This window comes from Artibeus jamaicensis, unplaced genomic scaffold (genome assembly GCF_021234435.1).
Source record: "Artibeus jamaicensis isolate MK-2021 breed Jamaican fruit bat unplaced genomic scaffold, CSHL_Jam_final contig_64, whole genome shotgun sequence".
NCBI classification, from domain to species: Eukaryota; Metazoa; Chordata; class Mammalia; order Chiroptera; family Phyllostomidae; genus Artibeus; species Artibeus jamaicensis.
Genome location: NW_026521911.1, coordinates 152102 through 175159, shown reverse-complemented (window position 1 = coordinate 175159; position 23058 = coordinate 152102). Strand labels below are relative to the sequence as shown.

At 42.2% G+C, this 23058-nt stretch overlaps 2 protein-coding genes across 2 annotated transcripts; both read left to right on the top strand.

Annotated features, from left to right (window-relative positions):
- Window positions 1–2922: 2922 nt before the first annotated feature.
- LOC119042138 (olfactory receptor 51D1) lies at window positions 2923–3891 on the top strand. The gene has a single exon (XM_037135740.2). It carries the CDS (start codon window positions 2947–2949, stop codon window positions 3889–3891), a length of 945 nt encoding a protein of 314 aa, XP_036991635.2. The 5' UTR covers window positions 2923–2946.
- Window positions 3892–16973: 13082 nt separating this feature from the next.
- Window positions 16974–17986, top strand: LOC119042121 (olfactory receptor 51E1). Its single transcript, XM_037135713.2, has one exon. The coding sequence runs from the start codon at window positions 17033–17035 to the stop codon at window positions 17984–17986; it is 954 nt and encodes a 317-aa protein (XP_036991608.2). The 5' UTR covers window positions 16974–17032.
- The last annotated feature ends 5072 nt before the right edge of the window (window positions 17987–23058 follow it).

The following is a 23058-nucleotide window of genomic DNA, read 5'->3' as shown; positions in this document are numbered from 1 at the left end:
CTTCACATATTGCTCATTTTATTGATTTTTGTCATGTACAAACTTATTAAAAGAGTTGTGTATATTCACTTTCTCTACTTCTTCCCTACACACTCCTTACTCTACTTCATTCAAGATTCTGTTCCCACCAGCTCACTTCAACAGTTCTTTGCAAGGTAATCAGTGAGCTTCTGTTTTTAGTCTATTTACTGTTTGATCTCTCAGCAGCCTTCTGCACTGCTATCTACTCTTCCTTCCCAGTGTATTTTCTTCCTCTGGCGCTTGTAGCACTATTTCAACTGGATTTCCTTCTATGTTGGCAGCTCTTCCAGTTTAGAATATAAACACAAACATTCGGTGGAGAGTTACTAATATCTCCTTTTACTTTTCAACTCAAACTGAGGCTAAGGGTGGTCATACCATTAGTAAGTGGTTGGACTTGAATTTGGACACAAGTCTATTTCTTTACAGAGTCCTATATATAAAAACCACCACACTACGCTGTCTCATTTGGGGGAGAGCAGAAGAACTACGATTAGTGGCTCAAGAAAGAAAAGGTGTCTTGAGAGGGAGGAAGAGCTAAGGGGCAGCACAGTGCTGTGGAATGAATTGATTCAAGGTCAGGTCTTTGATCCTTGAAGTCATTGTCATACATACGGCCCAATCAGACACGGGGGTGCAACTTCCCTAGATTGCCACAAGGGGGCAGTATCAAGAAGCGAGAAGCTGTCTGAGCCTAGCTCTGATTCCTTTGGATAGTGCATTCTGAACGTGAATAGGAATATGCAAATGCAGGTCTGTGTGCTTTCTCATGTGTGCCCACACCTTCATTCCGGTAGCTTCTTTCTCCCAGCATGGGTCATTTTTCTTCTTCTATCCACCCTAAGGCACCTGCCTTCCCTCTCATCTCTTGAGCTGTCCTTAGAATGGTAACAGCACAGTCCCTTTGGGTAGGAGTCAGGGCTTAGCTTTCCTGGGGCATCAGAGCAGAGTGTTGCTCCCAGGATGCTCAAAGTAATTCACCCTTCATTATTCCTCATACTCCCTAGGGCCCAAGAAAAGCTATATATAGGCAGTGGCCTTGGACAGAGGTATTGTAGGTGAGTACGCCAGGCTCAGTCCAGGGAGGCGATCTGACGGGTGGCTTGTCACAGAGACCTGGAGGGGAGGAGGTATTGCTGAGAAAGCCTGGCCTTTGCTCAGAAAGCCTGTTTGCTTGGAGAGGTCTGCCTGCTTCTACACCTCCCAGATTACAGAGACCTGGATCTCAGACCTTGTTCAGGGACCTACTTAAAATGGAATTTCTTTAAACCACTGAGACCTATTCTGAACTTCGGACTCTCCAGTTCTAGCCTCCCACCCTTCATTGAAGAAACAAGGCAAGGGCAATTCATTTACCCAGGGAAAAAATATGAGTGTGTGTGGTGTTGATTAGTAAAGAAGAAAGAAAAGGAAGCTGGGTGGGAAGTTACATTGGAGGCACACTGCGAAGGGCCTTGGATGCAGACCTGGTGGTTTCAACTCTATCTTGAAGGCTTTGGGAGTCACTTGTTAGTTGCTAACCAGGAACCTGACATGTCAAGTTTGCTTGTGTAGGTGGTAGTGATGTGAAAGGTGGATTGACACAGCCTGGGTGTGGAATCAGGAAGGTGAGTGAGGAAGCTCTTTTCACAATCAGAGCAGAGTGGATGATATAATGAGATTGGGAGGGAGGGAGGATGTGTTAAATAAGAGAAAGGATCATAGATTAATTGGAAAGACAAAATCACATTTGGCAGTGAAAAAGCAGAGAAATTAAGATGGGATTAAATGGGACTGAATGACTGGTGTGACTGAGTGGTACCATTCTGAAGGAGTCCTCTTTGGGGCAAGATAAGTATGAGGCCCATAGGCTATTATTAGGTAGAAGTATGAAGAGGCAGAAGGTTATATGGGTCTGGATCTCTGGACAGAGACTTAGAACAGAGTAGTCTGTATAGTGGAAGATGAGCCTGGGGCATTATGTGACCACCAGGAAGAATAATGGAGGAAGGGGGTGTGTGCCTGTGGACGCCAGATAGCATCGCAACATGACTGGTTTTATTTTTATGTCTCAGCTGCATCTGGTTTCCATGTCACATCGCAGCCAAACACAATCTGGGTCTGACTGTCATGTGGGCCTTGAAAGATCCTGATGAAAGAGTCTGATTTTTCTTGGGGGCTAGGAATAATAGTTTTTCTTCACCCTCCTCTCCCCACCTCCCAGAACACCAGACTAGCTTTTCCTCAGCCTCTCAGATTAAAAAAAAAATCATCTTAAAAGAAGACTGTTTTTTAAAACCAGATTTCTGAACTCCTCCCCTGAGAATTCTATTCTCTGGTCCTGGAGTAGGACCCTAAAGATAGTGTTCTCAGTAACTGCTTCAGATGAATCTATCAGGGAATCTGTCTGAGAAAGGCTGCTCAGGCCTAAACACAAACTTGTCTCTTGAAATCCAGTCCCAGACTGAACCCCTGATTACTGCCCTAAATCAGATCAGAGTGGTCTTAAAGGTAAACACAGACTGAGCCTCGAACTCTGGATCCAAACCAACTCTAACCCCACATGCACAAGAAGAGCCAGGGTCCATGTGGGAGGTTCTGTGCAAGGTCATTTACTCTGTTGGGGAAGTGGCCAAGAGCAGTACCCTGGCCAGCTACATCTGCTCTAGAAATGAAGAGCTGTTGAACATGTTTTCTGAGTGGGTCGTCACATGCTGAGATTAATGGGACCTCTGAGGAGGTATGCACAAGGAGACTTAGAGTAGAGAGAAGCTGGAGTTCAGAATTACTAGAAATACCGGTCTTTCTCTTTGCTACTGTCACTGCTTCAGTGCCCTTTCCTTACATCCCTTTTCTCTTCTGAGCCACTAACTGAATGATGTTTCCCCTTTTCCCTTTCTTAGACCTTGGACTTTGATTCAAAAGCCTCAGCTCTTGGGTTCTGCCATGGCCAGTCCAAATGGAACTGTGGTCCACCCAGCATACTTCCTGCTAGTGGGCATCCCTGGACTGGGACCTAACATTCACTTTTGGCTGGCTTTCCCTCTGTGCTTTATGTATGCTTTGGCTACCCTGGGCAACCTGGCCATTGTTCTCATTATCCGCATAGAAAGGCGCCTGCATGAGCCCATGTATCTCTTCCTGGCCATGCTTTCCACCATTGACCTAGTCCTGTCCTCTGTCACCATGCCCAAGATGGCCAGCCTCTTCCTGACAGGCATCCAGGAAATTGAATTCAATGTTTGTCTGGCCCAGATGTTCCTTATCCATGCTCTGTCAGCCATGGAATCAGCTGTCCTGCTGGGTATGGCTTTTGACCGCTTTGTGGCCATCTGCCACCCACTGCGGCATGCTTCTGTGCTCACAGGGCCTAATGTTGCCAAGATTGGATTAGCTGCCCTGACCAGGGGATTTGTATTCTTCTTCCCACTGCCTTTCATCCTGAAGCGATTGTCATACTGCCAAACACATACTGTCACACATTCCTTCTGTTTGCACCAAGATATCATGAAACTGTCCTGTACTGACACCACAGTCAATATAGTGTACGGACTCTTCATCATCCTCTCAGTAATGGGTGTGGATTCCCTCTGCATCGGCTTCTCCTACATCCTCATCTTGAGAGCTGTGTTGGAGCTGTCCTCTCGGGCTGCAGCAATCAAGGCTTTCAACACCTGCGTGTCCCATCTCTGTGCTGTGTTGGTCTTTTATGTGCCCCTCATTGGGCTCTCAGTGGTGCACAGGGTGGGTGGCCCTACCTCCCTGCTTCATGTGATGATGGCTGATATCTACCTACTACTACCACCCGTGGTCAACCCCATTGTTTATGGAGCCAAGACCAAGGAGATTCGCTCACGGGTCCTCCATATATTCTCACAAGGTGGCAGGTGAGCAGGATAACCTCCCTAGCATCCTCAATTTCTACCAAATGTGGGAGGACAGGATCTTGTTCACTCTCCTGGTGGTTGGAGTGTCAAACCTATTAGGCTGTCATAAAGTTATCTGAAGATCTCTTAAAGAGATTTCTGTTTCCAGGAATGTGCCAATGCAGAAGAACTTATGACCCAGTCTGGACAAGCCATCCTGGAGAATGCTCACCCTAGTGTGTCTGCTCTGGTGGTCTTGCCTTATTTCCCTCTTCCAACTAGAAAACACATACAGTTTTGACATGGTAAGGCTGTAAATGCCACAGCTCATGATTAATTCCTGTGTTGATGTATGATTTTAATTATTCTTACTCCCATAAATCCACGTCAGTGAAGCTATGTGGGCCTTAAAGACTCTTTCTTAGGCCTTGAGGTGGCTACACAGTTAGTTTTTGTGGGGGATGATAGTAATGGAAGAGAGGGGAGGGAGATAGTAACAGGAGAGAAGTCAGTTCTCATGAAATGTTTACATTTCTGTATGCATGTGGGAGTATTTATATGGAAACTGCCAATGTTCATCTATGTGGCCCTACTGGAGACTGCTTTCCCATAAGAGTACTATGCATTCTGATTGTGGCTGTGAGTGTGTAGGTATATTTATGTGAGTATGAGTGATTTTCATTGTGTGTGTGTGTACAAAGAAAAGGTGCCAGTTATGCATTTGTGTCTTGGTGAATGTGGTAGGTGTGTCTTGACATGCATGTTTCATGGGCAATGGATCTGATTGCACATTGATTGTGTTTCTGTGGACTGTGTCAGTTGGCATGTGATATGCATCTACTGAAAATGTTGGATAATATCTTTGTAAGTGTTTGATAAAAATGTTGCCTCTATTTTTATTCACATTTGAAATATGAAAAGTGCAAAATATAAAATATTATACATTTGTAACAATTTATATAGAATATCTAATACGTATGAATATGTGGAATGTGTGGAATTTGGATGGCTACAGTTTTCAGCATGTGTGGTTCTTGTATTTGGGCATATGTCTGTTGTGTATAGTATTTGTGATATGAAATCCTTTTGTATGATACAAGCATCTTCAGTCATACACAGATGGAATATAATGTCTGAAGGACATGTATGTATGTGGGTATGTGTGGTGTGTGTATGCAGTGTTTGTGGATATTGCATGTTAGGGCATGCGTCTGGTGCATGTGTTTTAGGGCATATTTCCTTTGTGTGGTAGCTGATGATTATGTGGCTCAAGAGTGAAGACAGCATCTGCGTTCCTGGGTACCGACTGCAGAATTGTGACTCCATGTATTAGGGGTGGAGGTAGGAAATTACGGTGCTCCTGGATGTGGAAGTAATTTCCAAGTCTGAGAGCCACCTCTGGGGCCCAGTTTCTTGGACTGGGCTCCATATGGGTATGGCTCAGCCTCTGGGAGTGATTGGAAAGCAGAGTGCTTCCTTTTCACATCTTCTCCAAGGCCAGATCACACCTTCTTTATCCTGACCAAAGCACTTTAGGTGCTTCTGTCACCTCTTCCCATCTTTCCTCCCATACTTCCCACCCATCCTGAGGTATTGATCTTCCTAAATCTCTGGCCTCCTGTGTCAATATCAGGTCCTAGTACCTTCTCCTCTCCCTCCCCTTTCTTTCTGGTGTACCAAACATGTTTAAATGTCCTTGGTTGCAGGGAATTTCTCTTAATCCCTGTGGGGAAGCAGTGAACAAGAAAGAGGAGTGGGGCAGGGAACCGATATGAGACACTGCAAAGGCTCTGGCACCTTCTATGAGCCTCTTGCTGTAGGTGTAACCACTTAACTTCCAGCTCTTGGAATCTGTTACATCAAAAATGTTCACACTGATGGAAAAATAAGAAATAAAAAAATACATTAAACATTTTTCACATCGAAGAAAACAATGCAGGTTCATTTGAGGCAGAGGAAAAAATAGTAGGACTTACGAGGTTGAAATCCTGAATCATCATAGAGTGGCACACCGTGTAACCTCTCTGGATCTCGTTTCCTCTTTTGTGTAATGAGAAATCACAGTAGTGATGATGTTGTGAAGCTTAAATACTGTGCACACCCTTTGTAAATTGCAAAGTGTTGTAAAAATGCAAGAAACAATCATATTCATGTTTGCTTAATTGTATTGCTTTTGGAAACATCCTTCACATCATGGTCTAAGTGAATGGTGCCTCAGAATTGTGCAATGCATCACTGGTTTGGCCTGAATTATGGTCATTAATTAAAGCAACATTTTTATTTTTTAATAAATTGTTTTCATGAAGCTTCAGAGAAGTTGAAATTCATTTTCCTGTGAAATTCAAATCTACCAATGAAATGCAATGAAAGCTTTTCAATGAAAAAGCTTTCAATGAAAGGTAAGAAATTCTTTTAAATGTGGTTGATATCTCTTTCAGGAAAAGAGGCATTGTGGGATTGAAATTAAACATCATCTATGTTAGGATCACTAACATAGATATTTGGACATGGTACCTGGCCATACTGAACCTCGGTACTTTTGGAAACTGTAAATACTATAGAACAGAAATATATTGTGGCTGTTGTTGGGTGGTTGCAGGATTAAAGGGGATAATAGATGTGAAAGCACATAGAAAATAGAAAGTGATCAATAAATGTTGATGGCAATAGAGTCAGTCCTTACTTGAAGTCATTGATAGGCCCTGTGATTTTAAGTGGAATGACTTAGAACAAAACCAGTTCAACCAGAGGCTAACTGATATAAGCAAGAGTTTAAGTTCCTCATCAATGTTATAACAAAACGACATTGTATAATGAAACTGATAAAGTGAAGTATATTTATTCCATTATGGGGGATAATATTCAAAAACACAACGTCTTTGTCTATCATAAGCACATTCTGTGAAAAGGCTAGAATCTAATCCCTTGTCTCATTGAAATGCTACTGGTTTTAGACTAACTCATGGCCTTCTTTCTCGGTAGATCTTGGTACATCTCTGAGTCCTCTAAAATCTCCTTACTTGAATAACTGATGGTGACCAGGATAACTTGCTGTTGGAAAACTTGGCTAATGCTAATTGGATTAAGCACTTCCTCTAGGCTTCCACAGTCTCTGTGCTTCCTTCTATCATAAAACTTAACCTCTATATTCCAACTGGATGATTGCTGCTCTGTCACAGAGCTTCAGTAGTTACATGATAACTGTTTGTTTATCCTCCATTATAGAACTTAAATAGCCATATGATCACTGTCTGTCTCCCTTGAGGACAAGAACTAAGTTTCTTATCTGCACAGCCTGGCATATAAGGTGCTTATGGCTGTCTGGCTGGGGCCTCTCTGAGAGAGGCAGAGGCTGAGTGGCTTCTTCACTTTACATAAACAAATTCACTCTGATTTCCCCATCCATTCTCATGTCTTATTCCTTTATCTATAAATTATAGTGCTTAATTTGACCTGTGCTATTTTATGAAGTCCACAAAGTAGTATATTTTGCCATGCATAGTGTACATGGTTTTGCCCACATTTTGGGGGGAAAAATAAGGATGTGCATTATACATTGGTAGTATTTGAAATACATTGTATCTGTTCTTGTGTTTTGTAATTATTTGTTACATAAAATTTTCTGTACCATAACATGTTGAGAAATAAATGCTAAAATTTCTTTATAATACAAAAATAAGCATCTAAATATAAATAAATAAATAATTAAATTAAAGATTCAAAAGAAAGTTTTTTTCTTGAAAGTTTGGGTTGAAAACATGGGTGGATATTAGACACAGCAAAATATGGTATTGTACTTTCCACTGCTATTAATGATCAATTATGATCCAAACATTATACTGTAGACAAAGTTTGATTAAATATTCCCACTACTGAGGCAAGATACTTCTGCATTCTCTACTCATTATCCTGTGATTCTTAAAGTTTTCTAGTCTGGCTGTTGAGAACAATCATTGTATCTGACCCTAAGTGAACACTGGGCATGCTAAGTCTAATATTATCTGGTGGAATTTTCCCCAGCTTTAGGTAGCTTGCTCACACACATGTGCTGATCAGTGGTCAGCTGAATTTTTGAAGAGGACCCTCTACATATCTCTCTGTAGAGTTCTCTCTCTCTCTGTAGAGCTCTCATCTCTAATACTCTGCCTTCAAATTCTAGCTAGCTTGGTCTTCCTGAACTCTCACTTCCATATCCTCAAATTATGGTGTGCTCTGGACTCTGGGAGCAATCTCCATTGCTGTGCTACAGCAGGGAAACTCTCTCAAGGGTTCACATCACGTGTTTCCATGTCTCAGGGCTCACAGTCCTTCGTTACTCAGTGGTTTACTCACAAACCACTGTTTTATATTTATTGTTCATTTTAGGTCTCTTTGTGTGAATGTTACCTCCTGTTACTCCATCAAGGTCAGAAATAGAAGTTCCTGGGGATATTTTCTTTAAGTCTTCACACAGTGTAAGTCTAAAGAGGAGGTTGTGGGAAGGGTTCAAAGGTGATGACAGCAAGTGTCAGGCTGCAGGTTTGAAGGTGCCTGGAGCTCTTTGTGATCATGAGTTTTGATGTGGTCTGAGTTGAAACGGCCTGATTTGACATTGTCTATTTTTGCACAGCTGAAGTCAGCACCCCTTGTGCTGTGAATTTAAAACTTACAGCTGGGAAATTATCAGTAAAAAGTAAGGAGAGACCAAGTAAAATTCACTTTGCTTTATTTATAGACATGTATTTTTAAACTTATTTAAATATGTAAGGTATTTACTTTCACATTCAAATTGTTCTCTAACTCTTTAAATATTCTCTTGCTATTTTTGCCTTTAAAAGAGAACCCAGACATCCTTGGTCTTATATGGCTGGTGTTGGGGTTAGAGGAGGATTAAGGAAACCATGCCTTCCTTTCTCAGCCAGAAGTTCAGAATCCAAGGCCAAAGAGAAAGGCAGAGGCAGGGTCCCCGGGGAGCCCTGGTATGAGTTAGCTAGACAAAGGACATAGGGCCTGGGGACAAAGATGTAGCCCTAGAGCTTTGGGGAAAGGGAGATGGGTCCATTAGGATCCAGACTTAGTAAGAATCCAAGCAGACACCACCAAAGGAAAGAAGGTGGAGGACAGAGAAAGCTTTGGGAAGGCTGTGAGCTGGTGCTTAATCATGGGGGTTTCCCAGAAAGCTTATGCTACTTTTCCTTTGGCTGAGTTTGATGAGTCTGAGGAAAAACTTTGAGAAAAGCCCTTCACGCAAAAGACCATGGACACACAAATTTGTTTCCCGTAGCTTTTCCTCACTCATTCCCCGTGCCTAACTTCATGTTGGGAACTGGCACAGGGCTCGTCTGGGGAGGACTCCAGGGATCCCCTCTCTTTACTGCTCCTCCTTCCTTATCCCTCCAGGCATTCCTTCCCAGGACACAGATAAGACAGAGAATAGATAAATAACCCTGACCAGGGAGGTCCACAGGAGGGGGTAGAAGACAGAGAGAGCTGCACTGCCAGACCTGTTCAGAAGGAGTGCCTGTGAAAAGGGCACACATTCCTGCAATGCAGCTGAAGTGAGTGCAGGAACGCAGGGGTATGTCCAGGCATGAGGGTTGCTTGTATCTAGGAGTCTCTCATTGACTTGCTGAGTGAGTGAGAAACCAGGCTGTGAAATCATAAATACAAGGATGGGGCCAGGGATATGAAGGTGGCCTGACTCAGAACAGACAGCCTCATCAACAATTTCTGTGTTTGTGTGGTGAAAGGAAGCACAGATGATGTTAGATGCTCTTGTGGGGAGTTTTCAAGCAATTTTCACTCTACTAGGTGCCCATCTAGAGCCTGGCAGGAGTTGGTTTAAATGAAGGTAAACAGGGACAGAGAACAGATGGGGTTGGAACTGACCTGGAATTAGATTGGGGTTTGTGTGAACAGGGCCAGTCCAAGGCTGGTAGTATGGTCCTAGCTCAGCTTGTGATTAGGAGTCACACACTATATATAATTCTGTTTGGGCTCTGAATGGGGTCCAGGCCAGTTGGATGCTCTGCTTCAGGAGTCAGGCTATGACTGAGATTGAGATTTAACACTCTTCCCAGGCTTCTGTGTCTCGGATCAGGGTCAGTGTCCCATTTAAAAAGGGAATTAGGGTCTACACTGTAATGTCCCCTGCCTTGTATTCTTTCCTAGCCACATTGAACTTCTTACAGCTTTCCAAACAAGGTATGTTCTGTTTAACAAGGTATTGGTGTGTCCTCTTTCTCTCTGGGTCTCTGTATTTATGAGAGTGCACTTTTAAAAACAAATTAGAGCTACTACCCTTTGCAACAACATGGATGGAACTGGAAAGCATTATGCTGAGTGAAATAGGCCAGGTGTCGAAAGACAAATACCATATGATCTCACCTTTAACAGGAAGCTAAACAACAAAACAAACAAGCAAGCAAAATAAAAACAAAGACACTGAAATAGAGAACAAGGGGACAGTGACCAGAGGGGAGAGGGGAGGGAATTTAAGGGGAGAAAGGGGAGGGATTTGGAGGAACAAGTATGAAGGACACAGGGATGAGGACTAGGGGGGGAGGAAATGGGAGGGAGGGGGGGCATGGGGCGGGGGGGGGGCTGGGATGGGAGAAATAGTCAAAAAGCTGTACTTGAAAAATAACTAATAAAATAAAAAAAAGGGAACACACACACACACACACACACACACACACACACAAATAAAAACAAATTAGATCAGGTTTGTTGCTTAAATTCTTCCAGATAACTCATAATCAAATCAAAGCTCCTCACCTTGTCCTGAAAGCCACTACATGATCTATTTCCTTCCCCCCTTCCCCCCTCATTTTCTAAAACTGTCCTGTGCTCTCGATACTCCACCCACATTGACTTTCTGTCCTGAGAACCCCCAAATTCATTCTTGCCTCAAGGCCTTTTCTTCTTGCTGTCTCCTCTGGCTGGAACCATCTCTCTCTAGATCTTAGAATGGCTGGCATATTTCATCACACAGCTCTCAGCTTATATGTCACCTTCTCAGAGAGGCAGCACTGACTTCCATCGCAAATATGAATGCCCGTCCCTGCCCTTTGTCTCCTGTTATTCTGTCTTGTCTTGAGTGCACATGTGTTTGTCTGAAATGGTCTTGCTTATTTATTTGTTATTTTTTGTTGTTACCTTCCTAATGCATGAGCTGCATAAGAATACTGATTTTTTTCTGTTTTATCTCCATTTTGGGGAAACTAGTAGACATATGTTTTTGTTGTCTAACTGAATGTTGCTGTCCCCATGCCCCTAAGCCTACCTGGTTAACTACTACTGGCCTCACAAGTCTTGGCTCAGATGTCACCTTCTCAAGGAAGCTCTTTGAGCATGACAACCTGGTGAGTTAGTATCTGTTTGCTCCCAAGGCTCTTGTACTTACCCTTGTCCTAGCATTTTTCACAAAATGCTATGATGGCCACGTATTTGTCTCAGTTAATCCCTACTGCTGGAGGGCGGACCTATGACTTGTTCACAAGGTACAGATATCTTAATATCTCCAGTGCTTAGCACAGAGTCTGGTCCATAGTAGATATCCAACCAATAATTGTTGAAGAAATCAGTATTTCTTCAGCTATTCCCTATGTGCAGGCAGCAGCCAGAGTAGCTGTGTTGGGCACTGATAACTAAGTCTAACTGTCCAGGTCTCTGGGACTCATTGGCTCTGGTCTTCCTTGGGAAGTAGAGGGGCAGGAACCAGAGCCCCTGGGGCTCTGCATAGGAGTGATTTTGGAGGGCCAGGCTGACTTGAATGAGTAGAGTGGGGCTGGGAGCCTCACTTTTTATCTAGTTAGAAATTGCACTTTCTTATCTTTCCATTATGGTCTAAAAAGAAAGGGCAGGGTCCTGCAGGGGTTCATTTGCTTTATTAAATACAAGCAAGGTATGGGGATCAGAGTATGTGATAATTTGGAGTGGATGTGATTCTGGGGCTACCACCCTGATAGATTATTAGGAAAATGGGCTTCTCCTTTGTGAATTGAATGATGACCTCCGGCCATCCTTGTTCATTACAGCATTGCTCCTGATGTTGGCCTTCACTCTCTGGGCCTGGGACCAGAAGCTAGAGTCTCTTAGATGTTTCTGGGCTTCCCTCTGAGACATTGTCTGTCACATGTTCCCACAGAGGCCAGCAGTGGTGCACGAGATGTCTACCCAATGCTGTAGGCATGGAACATTCTCTGTGCTTAGCCCAGATATGGAAGTGACCACAAATCCCCTCTCCCATCCCCTCATTCCTTTTCCCCACTGAACCTGATCCAATGCCCTGAGTTCTCAAGAGGCCCTCTAGACTCATGGGTCCTCAGATTTCGGATTCCTTGTAAGTTAACATTGAAACAGTCCTTAAAAAGCGTTGACCCATTCTTAAGGAGTCTGGTGAAGAGGCAGGGCAGTAAGTAGCCTGGCCTATTGGAAAGCACATGGATTTGGCAATGAGAAAACTAACTAACCCTCAACATCCTTATCTGTCAAGTGGAATTAATAATACCTGCCCGGCAGGTTGATGACAGACTCTAATCATATGTGAAGGAAGTACTGGGTAGTGGGTAAAGCTGTTTAATTTGTACTGTGTGGACTGCCCATGCCACAGTCAAAGAAGTTGGGGCTGAAAGGAAGAGAGTGCCCGCATCTCTGTCAGGAGGGTCTTCTTTACTTTCCTCTTGGGTTCCCTTCCCAGGATCTACCTGGGCCAGGTGTTCTATTTAGCACACCCTCACCTACCCTTCCTCTTGGGAAGAATTTATTAGCTTTCAGAAGGTGCACAAAATTAAAAGCATCCTAGAATAGGGGAAAATGTAAGGCCTTGGAGTTAGCCAATCTAGGTTAAATTTTTACTTCACCAGTAAACTGGCAACAATTTTTCCCCCTTGGGACACCAGTTTTCTCACATACAATATTTAGAGAAGATCCATAGAATTTTTATTATAAGCTTTATGCAATATCTGCAATTTTGTCGGCACTCAATGACTTCTGCTATTACCACAAAACAATATAATCTGTTTTGGGAGTGACCTCATTGTTCTGTTGGGTCAGAAGAGATAGAGCTGATAGCCGTGGCCTATCTCTCTGACTGCTTTTACTTGGGTCTCTGAGAAGGCAGGAGCTGAGAAAGTTCTGGGGAAGAGTGTGAGCAAGGGCTGGTCATGGGGTCTGAATTGGCACTGGGGGACAGAGTGTTAGAGGCCGGGGGAAGGAATGAAGTGGACTAAAGACCTCAAAGTGGATTTCTACTCTTTGAAGCTGGGGCTCCTGCTCCCTCATCCTTGAGAAAAGGCCAGCATGTCCTCCACAGTTCTCCAAGGGACATTTCTGGGACTTGCCAAGACAGTGCGACTTTTTTAGAGAGAAATCTTAAGCATGGGATAATTCCCTGGAGGTGAGAGCAGTGTAGGTGGCCTTGCTAAAAAAAAAAAAAAAAAGAAAAAAGTTTCTGTGTTTGTTTTTCCTTGATTGTGCTTTATTTTTAAATTAGAATGATTTAGTTCCAATTTCCTTCGTAGCTCCAAATGGTCTGTCTCAGAGTATATGCCAGTGGTTCTGATTACCAGTAGTTGTTCAGGCTGGAAGTCATTTGGTCCCTCTGCCTGCCTCCTGGTGGGACTGTGGGAGATTGGGATTCCTCAGGGGTGGGCAGTCTGAGGGGTGATTCTTGAGCCCTCTGGCTGGCTCTCTCTCCCAGTCCTTTCTTTCTGTCCTGCTGCAGTCTTCTGAGGTTGTCTGATATTTTACCTCCAGCGATAGCTGCCCATTTCATGCTGCTGAGACACTGCCCTTCCAGTGCAGATGAATCTTCCTCTCTGATTTCTCCATATCAGTGCTCAGTCTTTGCCATTGTGAGAGACGAACTGCTTGTCACTGTGTGTGTGTATATTAGTATGTGCTTGAAGTAGAGTGGCAGTGAGGTGAAAAATAAGAGGGAAATACATAGTTTTTAGGAACTTCATACCATTTCAGAGATCTTGTCTCCTGTTTTTATGGAAACATAAAGAAAAAGTGCTTTGCACACTGATGCGGTTTTTACAATGCCTTTTGACATGCCTTATCTCATATAATTTTGCAGCAGTACTGTGAGTTATTGTGTCCTCTGCATTGGTTTATAGCTGAGACTTGCATTGCTGGCCTCAGGACTCTGCTCATTACATCATTTTACCCTTGGAGGTTATAGGATCGAATATGGCAATCCATGATTCTTTCCCAACATGTCTTCTAAGACAGCACATTTTTATCCTGGTATTTGCCCTGCACTATCATTTCTGTTCATGTGAAATTTCTGGGTGGTATGGATATCTGGTTCTCTGGGGAACCAGAGCCCTCCTGCTAATGTCTCTAGGGGAGGAATCCTAGGTCACCTCCTCTCTTGGGCACAAACTATGTGTATGTCCACTTTACATTTATTTAGAGCTGAGGCTTTCCACCTACTCTATTCTCCATGTGGGCTCACATGTCCCCTGGCTCCCTGGGTAAGAAAGGCCTTTTCCATTTGGCCCTAAAGATTCTTGTTCTGAAGTTAAGACCACTCCACCCTAAGCTTCTAAGCATTCTCTTATTCTTTTCAGAAGTCTCTAAGTTCAGTGAACTATCAATCCTTCCCACATTCTTGATTGTGTTTTACTCATTAGATGCCCATTGAGGGAGTCTTCCTTTATTAAAACTCATTTTTGTTTTCAACACACATTAACTAAGCACTAGTAAATATGGTAGGGTTTCTGTCCCTACCATAATTCAGGGGAAAGCAATTACGCAATAATTTATAATTCAAGAGAAAACAATTATGCAATAATTATAGTTCAGGAGGTTAAATTAATAAAATGAGACCTAAACAAATTTCTCTGGGAGCATAGAGCAGGAAATATTTAATTATACCCAGGGGAAAGAGGTTTAGGAAAATAGCGTAGGAGAGAGAGAGACAGTTAACCAGGATGTGAAAGATGAGTAAGATTTTGCTCAGTGGAAGCTGAGGAGGGAGGCCTGGAAGGATCTTGACAATGGGACAAGAAGTACAAAAGATGAAAAGACACAGAGGTATGGGGATCAATGCTCCTTTATGAAACACTATGTAGTCTAAAACTGCTGAGTCACAGGGGTCATGTTGGGGAGTAGTAAGAAAGAAACCTAGGACCGGATACTGAAGTACAGACCTTTTACCCCAGCCTGGCAGTTCAGTCTTTATTTTAGAATCAATTTGCAGATTTCAAAGGATTTTTTTTAAAACAATATTCAGTGACCTGCTTTCTTTTGGTTAGATTATTGGGATTGTACAGATGGAAAAGTTTGCACGAGAGTCATGGCAATCAGAATCAGAGTGTCTAGCTTGTGTGACAGTTTTGGCCACCATAACAGGAAAAGGAAACACTGGAGGCTAAAAAGTTAACAAAAATAGATAGGGTTTTCTGCACACTTACGATGTGCCTGGCACTGTGTTTTATGCTTCACATTCAACATCTCATTTGATCCTCACTTCAACCTCTATTAGGCAGTGACTGTTATCCTCATATTAAAGGTAATAAAACTGAGGCTTAGAAAGGTTAACTGATTTGCCCTAGATTACACACCTAAGGAAGTCCTTGACTGGGATTTGAAAGATTGACTTCGTAACTCATATTCTTAACAGCTATGTAACGCTGCCTCTGGAAGATTTGTTTTTGGACAGGGAGAGTTGAATGTCTCTGTGAGATAGACAGGCAAGTCCTTTGGTAAGACTTTGGGATTATGAATTTGGATCACAAATGATAATTCAGGGCTTGCCAAATAGATTTGGGAATCAACAGGTTATACATAAAATGGGTTTACTGAAGGGAATGAGATTTCCTAAGAAGAGGGATACAGAACAAGAACAGTGAGGATAAGATTCTGAGAGCATTGTTATTTAGAAGTATGTTTAATGGTCAAGCAGAGGAGGCTGAAGGTCCAGAAAGGAGACCAAGAACTAGTGATCAGAGAGAGATGAGGAGAAGTAGCAGGAAGAGGGAGACATTTCAAGAAGGAGGGAACTGCTCACAGTGTCATATGCTACAGAGAGGTCAGTACAGAAGACTTAAGTGACATTGATGGCTTTGGCCTATTGCCTGAAATTCTAGGTTAAATATGACTCCTTATACCTTCTTTTTCCAGCAGTTTGAATTAAATTCAGTCATTGTGTTCTAAATCCCATGCTCCTAGTGATTTCCCCTTTGTGTCTGGTCTGAGAGAACCTGTAGGTGACAACTTAATGGTAGAATAAAGTGTATTGACACATCTTGAACCCCAGTGACTGGTGCAAGCCCTTCCTGCTGGTGGCCATGAACACTCAGTTCTTCTCTGGTTCCCCAGGCAGAAAGGCCCTACCCCATGGCCAGAGGGCCTATCTTATATATCTACCTTTGCTTTTTTAATTCCCAAGACAAAATTATCTTAAATATACCCTAAAGTAAATGGCACTATTTCCATAGCTTGCTCCCAAACTGTAGCTGAATGTGTATGTGTAATGCGTGTATGTATACACATACATATTAAATCTATACAATTCGCATAATCTAATAAAGATGAGCAACATGTGAATATTTGTGGATGCTAGAAAGGAAAGGAGGAAGTTATCTAACTCTGTAACTAAGGGGTTCCCAACCCCTGGAGCCAGGGACTGGTACCAGTCAGTGGCCTGTTAGGAGCAAGGCAGCCCAGCAGGAGGTGAGCAGTGGGCAAGTGAGCGAAGCTTTGCATTACTGCCTGAGCTCTGCCTTCTGTCTCCTCTCCTCCTGCCCCACCCCCCACTCTCTGTGGAAAAATTGTCTTCCACAAAGCCTGGTCCCTGGTGCCAAACAAGTTGGGGACCACTGCTCTGTTTCAACTGAGAGAGATGATCTGAGCAAACTCAGACCTGACATTTTTCACCTCAGCAATTTCTAGTTTCATCCATCACTTTTGTAGCCAGGGGTGGGATTAGTAAGTAGAGCTGGTAAATTTTTATCTGGGGCTTGAGTTTTGAAGGATGGTTAGGTTGAATTTAGAATAGAATCAGGGTTTGGATAGACAATGAAGTTAGAGTCTGAGTCAGAGAATAGGGCATCAGCATGGAGGGGGAGAAGTATGGTGTTGTGGTTCTGGAGGATCTGACAATAGCTCATCTTTGCATTTCAGCCTTTCCTGGCCTGGCATTGGTTGGTTCGTTGCAGCTCAGCTTCTTCACTATGGTGGGCCCTGATGGCAATGAATCCAGTGCCACATATTTTGTTCTAATAGGCCTCCCTGGCTTGGAAGAAGCTCAGTTCTGGTTGGCCTTCCCATTGTGCTCCCTTTATCTCATTGCTGTGCTAGGTAACTTGACAATCATCTACATTGTGTGGGTGGAGCACAGCCTACATGAACCCATGTATATTTTCCTTTGCATGCTTTCTAGCCTTGATGTCCTCACCTCCACTTCATCCATGCCCAAAATGCTGGCCATCTTCTGGTTCAATTCTACTATCATCCAATTTGATGCTTGTCTGCTGCAGATGTTTGCTATCCACTCCTTATCTGGCATGGAGTCCACGGTATTGCTGGCCATGGCCTTTGACCGCTATGTGGCAATCTGCCACCCACTACATCATGCAACTGTGCTAACATTGCCACGTGTTACCAAGATTGGCGTGGCTGCTGTGCTACGTGGTGCTGCACTTATGGCACCCCTGCCTATCTTCATCAAACTGCTGCCTTTCTGCCGCTCCAATACCCTTTCCCATTCCTACTGCCTACACCAAGATGTCATGAAACTGGCCTGTGCTGACATCAGTGTTGATGTTATCTATGGCCTCATTGTCATCATCTCTGCCATTGGCCTGGATTCACTTCTCATCTCCTTATCATATCTGCTTATTCTCAAGACTGTGTTGGGCTTGACACGAGAAGCCCAGAAAAAGGCTTTTGGCACCTGTGTGTCTCATGTGTGTGCTGTTTTCATATTCTATGTGCCGTTCATTGGATTGTCTATGGTGCACCGCTTTGGCAAGCGGCATGATTCCCTCCTGCCGGTCATCATGGCCAACGTGTACCTGCTTATCCCTCCTGTGCTCAACCCTATTGTCTACGGAGTGAAGACAAAGGAGATCCGGCAGCGCATCCTTAATTTTTTCCATGTGAGGACCCACACTGTAGATACCTAGGTATCATTGATCAAAATTCTTATTCATTTGAAGTCCTTTAATTTAGATTTTTGGTATCAGCACTTTGGGAGACAGCATTAGGGAAAATTTTTTCTTAATAAAAGCACGACAGATCCTTCAGAGAAGAAACTGGTTGGAGCATCTCCATATGGATGGGGCAGCAGAGCCGTGTACTCCCAATCCCCATTTTTGAAAATAAGTTTTCCCTTTAGCCCTGGAGTGCCATTGGGATTGAGAGAAATAGAATGAAAGACAGAGAAAGACAGATCTTTTATTCCTATTAGGGAAGCAATGTGATTACTGTAAACAAAAATCTTAGGCACTCTGAACATATAAAAAAAGTAATGATATAGTGAAACTCCAATAAACTTGTCACCTGAAAAGAAAAAATATTGTTAGCATTTTGGTGTTTATTTTTTCAGATTTTTATTAAGTGTTTTTTTTGTACATGCTTCTGTATGGGCATATGATAAATGTTTGTATGTGTTTTATATTTGAAATCCTATTGGAGACACAGGCAGATTAATAATAAACAGATAAATCAGGGCTTCTGGCCAAGATGGAAGTGTAGGTAGATACAATGTGTCTCTTCACACAATCAAAATAAGGACAACAACAATTTAGAAACAAAAAACAACCAGTATTGACAGAAAATTGAATTGTATGGAAGTCCGACAACCGAGGAGTTAAAGTAGACATATTCATCTATACCAGTAGGAGGGGCAGAGTCAGGCGACCAAGCAGAGAGGGGTTGGGGCAAAGCGGTGGCTAGTGGGCCCTGGCATGCAAGACAGCAGGTGGAGGACCCAGGGAGGCTGTGGATTGTGGAGGGGCATGATGGGCAAGGTGGCTGTCTGACTGGGTGGTCCCACATTCACAAGTAGATAAACCAGGCAAAGCTGGGGAGTGAGACAGACCACGTAACCCAGGGTCCCAGCAAGGAGAAATAAAGCCTCAAAACACCAATTGAAAAACACCTGTGGGGATTGAGGTGCCAGGAGACACTCCCAGACTCACAAGAGAGTTTATTGGAGATACCCACAGGGCCCTAGAATGTACATAAGCCCACCCACATGCGAATCAGCACCCAATTTGAATTTGCACCCACATGTGAATCAGAAGGGCCCAATTTGCTTGTGGGAAGTGGGAGAAGTGACTGAAATCTGGCAGAGAGTGGAGCAAGTGCCATTGTTCCCTCTCAGACCTCTGCCCCACATACAGGGTCACCACACAGCAAGGTAAGTTGCCCCCGCCCTCCATGAACACCTAGGCCTCTGCCCATCTCTATGTAACAGACATGTGAAGACAAAAAAAAAAATGGCCCAAATGAAAGAACAGATCAAAACTCTAGAACAAATACAATTAAGCAATAAAGAGGTAGCCAACCTATCAGATGCATAGTTCAAAACATTGGTAATCAGGATGCTAACAAAATTGGTTGAATTTGGTTGCAAATTAGATGAGAAAATGAAGACTATGCTAAGTGAAATAAAGGAAAATGTACAGGGAACCAATAGTGATGGGAAGGAAACTGGCACTCAGATCAATGAAGTGGACCAGAAGGAAGAAAGAAACAATCAATCAGAAAAGAATGAAGAAGCAAAAATTCAAAAAAAATGAGGAGAGGCTTAGGAACCTCCAGGACATCTTTAAACGTTCCAACATCTGAATTATAGGGGTACCAGAAGGAGAAGAGGAAGAGCAACAAGTGGAAAAGTTATTTGAACAAATAATAAAGGAGAACTTCTCCAATCTGGCAAGGGAAATAGACTTCCAGGAAGTCCAGGAAGCTCAGAGAGTCTCAAAGAAGTTTGACCCCAGGAGGAACACACCAAGGCACATCATCATTATATAAGCCAAGATTAAAATGAAAGAGAGAATCTTAAGAGCAGCAAGACAAAAGGAGAGAGTTACCTACAAAGGAGTGCCCACAAGACTGTCAGCTGATTTTTCAAAAGAGACCTTACAGGCAAGAAGGAGCTGGAAAGAAGTATTCCAAGTCATGAAATCCAAAGACCTACATCCAAGATTGCTGTATCCATCAAAGCTTTCATTTCGAATGGAAGGGCAGATAAAGTGCTTTTCAGATAAGGTCAAATTAAAAGAGTTTATCTCACTAAGCCCTTATTATATGAAATGTTAAAAAGACTTATCTAAGAAAAAGAAGATAAAAAACTTGTACAGTAAAATGACGGCAAACTTACAAGTATAAACAACCACACCTAAAACAAAAACCAAAAACTAAGCAAACAACTATACCAGGAACAGAATCACACAAATGGAGATCACATGGAGGGTCAGCAACAGGGGAGTGGGAGGAAGAGAGAGGGGCAAAAGGTACAGAGAATAAGTAGCATAGATAGTAGGTAGAAAATAGATAGGGGGAGGGCAAGAATGTAGCAGCTAAAGAACTTATAAGCATGACACATGGACATGAACTAAAGCCGGGGAATGTGGGTGGGAGGGGGTGTGCAGGGTGGAGGGAAGTAAAGGGGGAAAATGGGACAACTGTAATAACATAATCAATAAAATACATTAAAAATAATAGTTGAACAACAATTAAAATAAAAAAATAAAATAAAAATAAAGAAAATAAAATAAAGAAAAAGAAAATGTTGAAATGAGAAAAAAGAAGAATTATTTTGGCACCTAGTAGGAATTTATTTTGGATATTCATATATTTCTACAACATCGAGTGGCTGAATCACTGACTTTTATGGGTCACCACAAAAAACAAAGATATAAAAACTATCACTCACATAAAAAATATGCTACATATATCCAGATAATTAATCTCAATTCCACTTGTGAAGAGAAAAAAGATAAATATTTCATGGTTAAAAAAAAATGAACAAACAGACACGTTTTACATATTTTTTTATAGAGATGCAGCCATTATTCTAGATTTTTAGAAGAAATTCTAGGTCCAAGGTAGTTAATAATGCTCAGGATAAAGTTTCATAGGTTTGATACCAGATGACTTAAACATTTTGTGAGTGTAAGTGTGAAAACACACACACACACACACACACACACACACACACACACACACTGAATCTGCTGGAAGGGCTTAAAGTGGAGGACAGGAATGAGAGGGAGAGACTACCTCTTTTAAGAAATTTGGCTGGAAGCTAGTGTAGGTTCAGGGCAAAGACCTTCATTATATGCCTTTTACACGAGCATCCTTCTACCTTTCTCATTTCCTTTTTATATTCCTGTCTCTGGTCATAACATCTCAGCCTTCAACCTTTTTTGAGTTCTGAGGAAGTATGAATAATATTAAATCTGTATAGGAGCCACTTGTTCCTTTTTGTAGGTTCTACCTAGAAATACTTTATAAACATGTCTCATGTTCTCCATTCTAACTATCAGTGCTCTAGTCCACATACTCACTTTTTGCTTGGACGATTGCATACCTTCCACACTGGTCTCCTTGCCTTTCAACATCATTCATATCAGTCCTAAATCCCATATCAGCTTGAAGGAGTTTTTCGAAACACAGCCGATTATCTAACCTTCCTGTTTAAAATCCATTAAATATCTTTATTGCCTTGTATATAGAGCCCAACCCTCTTAGAATGTAAGTAGGCTCCTCCTTTACTCTTCTATACCTATTTCCATCTTACTTTTCCAGTAAATATTTTGAATATTTCCGTATACTATGTTATTCAGCTACCATGTAATACTTGCTATTTCTTAATGATTTTATATGCTTCTAAGGCCTCTTTTTCTTGCCTGAATTGCCTTTTGCCATTTTATTTTAATAATATCTCATACAATGAAGCTCTTTATGATTTGCCAAAGCCAAAGCTAAATACAAACAAACAAAACAAAACATACAATCCCCAAACAAAACTCTCCTCAGTGTTCCCAGATCTCTTGGCATACAATTAAAAAAAAAAAACTGAACCATTTCAAGTTCAGAAAAGTTTGTGAGACTTTTGAGCTATATCTATTCAAGTTAGTGAGGTAAATTATATCACTCCTTTAACTGAGATAAGACTCCTTTGGATACAATCAATAGACATGCATGTGGAGTGTTATATCCTTCTACTATGTCTGCCATTCTTCAGCTAGGCAGACTTGAATTTGGGAAAGGGCCATATTATACCATTGGCTTACAATTTCAGAGTTGATGTTCACTGTTTGTTTTTTAAAAGAGGTACTCTCAAACTTTTTCTTGTCTATTCTCCTGGCATCTCATAACTTTTTCTATTACTCTTTCTTGATCCAAAGGAAATGAAGCTGATACAGAATCAGATTACAGTCTTCCCTTTCCACTCCTAAGGAAGTCAACAGTGATGCAGGGCTTTTAACTCAAAGAAAGTTGAAGAATAATGGTATGGAGAACCTGGGGGATACCTAAAATAGGGACATAGAAGAGGATGCAATTTTTAATATCAGACTTCACCATGGAAACCCACAAGCAAGGGACATGCCTGAGTGAACTTACAGGAAGAGCTGAGGCAGATGGCACCATATTACTGTGTCACTATCAGCATCGCCTGATGAGCACATTTGTTTAGCCACTATTTAATGAACATTTATGGAAAGATATAATAAGATAAGACATTGTGTTGGAGGAGGCTAGGGTTACAGAGAAGAATAAGGCAAAAACCCCAACCGTAGGGAGCTTTAAGTCAGTACATATTCTCCAGCACAACGATCTTCAACGGGTGCGCTGCAAACAGCACACTGGCATGCCACAAGGGTTTTTCAACATGTGACACCTGACTATTTAGTCAGAGGTACTGACCTCTTTTCCCTGTGATTGTTAAACTAAAAATATGAAAACAGCTAACACAACAATAGCCACCTGGTGTGAATGAATCAAAATTGTTTTTTGGTGTGCTGCAGAATTCCAACCATTAGTTTATTTGTGCCACGAGATGAAAAAGGTTGAAAATTGCTGTTCTAGCATATAACCGCAAGAGCTTGAATCCTGACCCCAAAGCATCCTTTCTTTATTTCTGCTACTGAAGTTGCAGGTTGGGATTGGGGTAGGTGGGAGAAGGTCCACTTTAGACCACCAGTTCCAGGGTAGCTTGTATAAGAAGTAGAGCTGTTTTTCC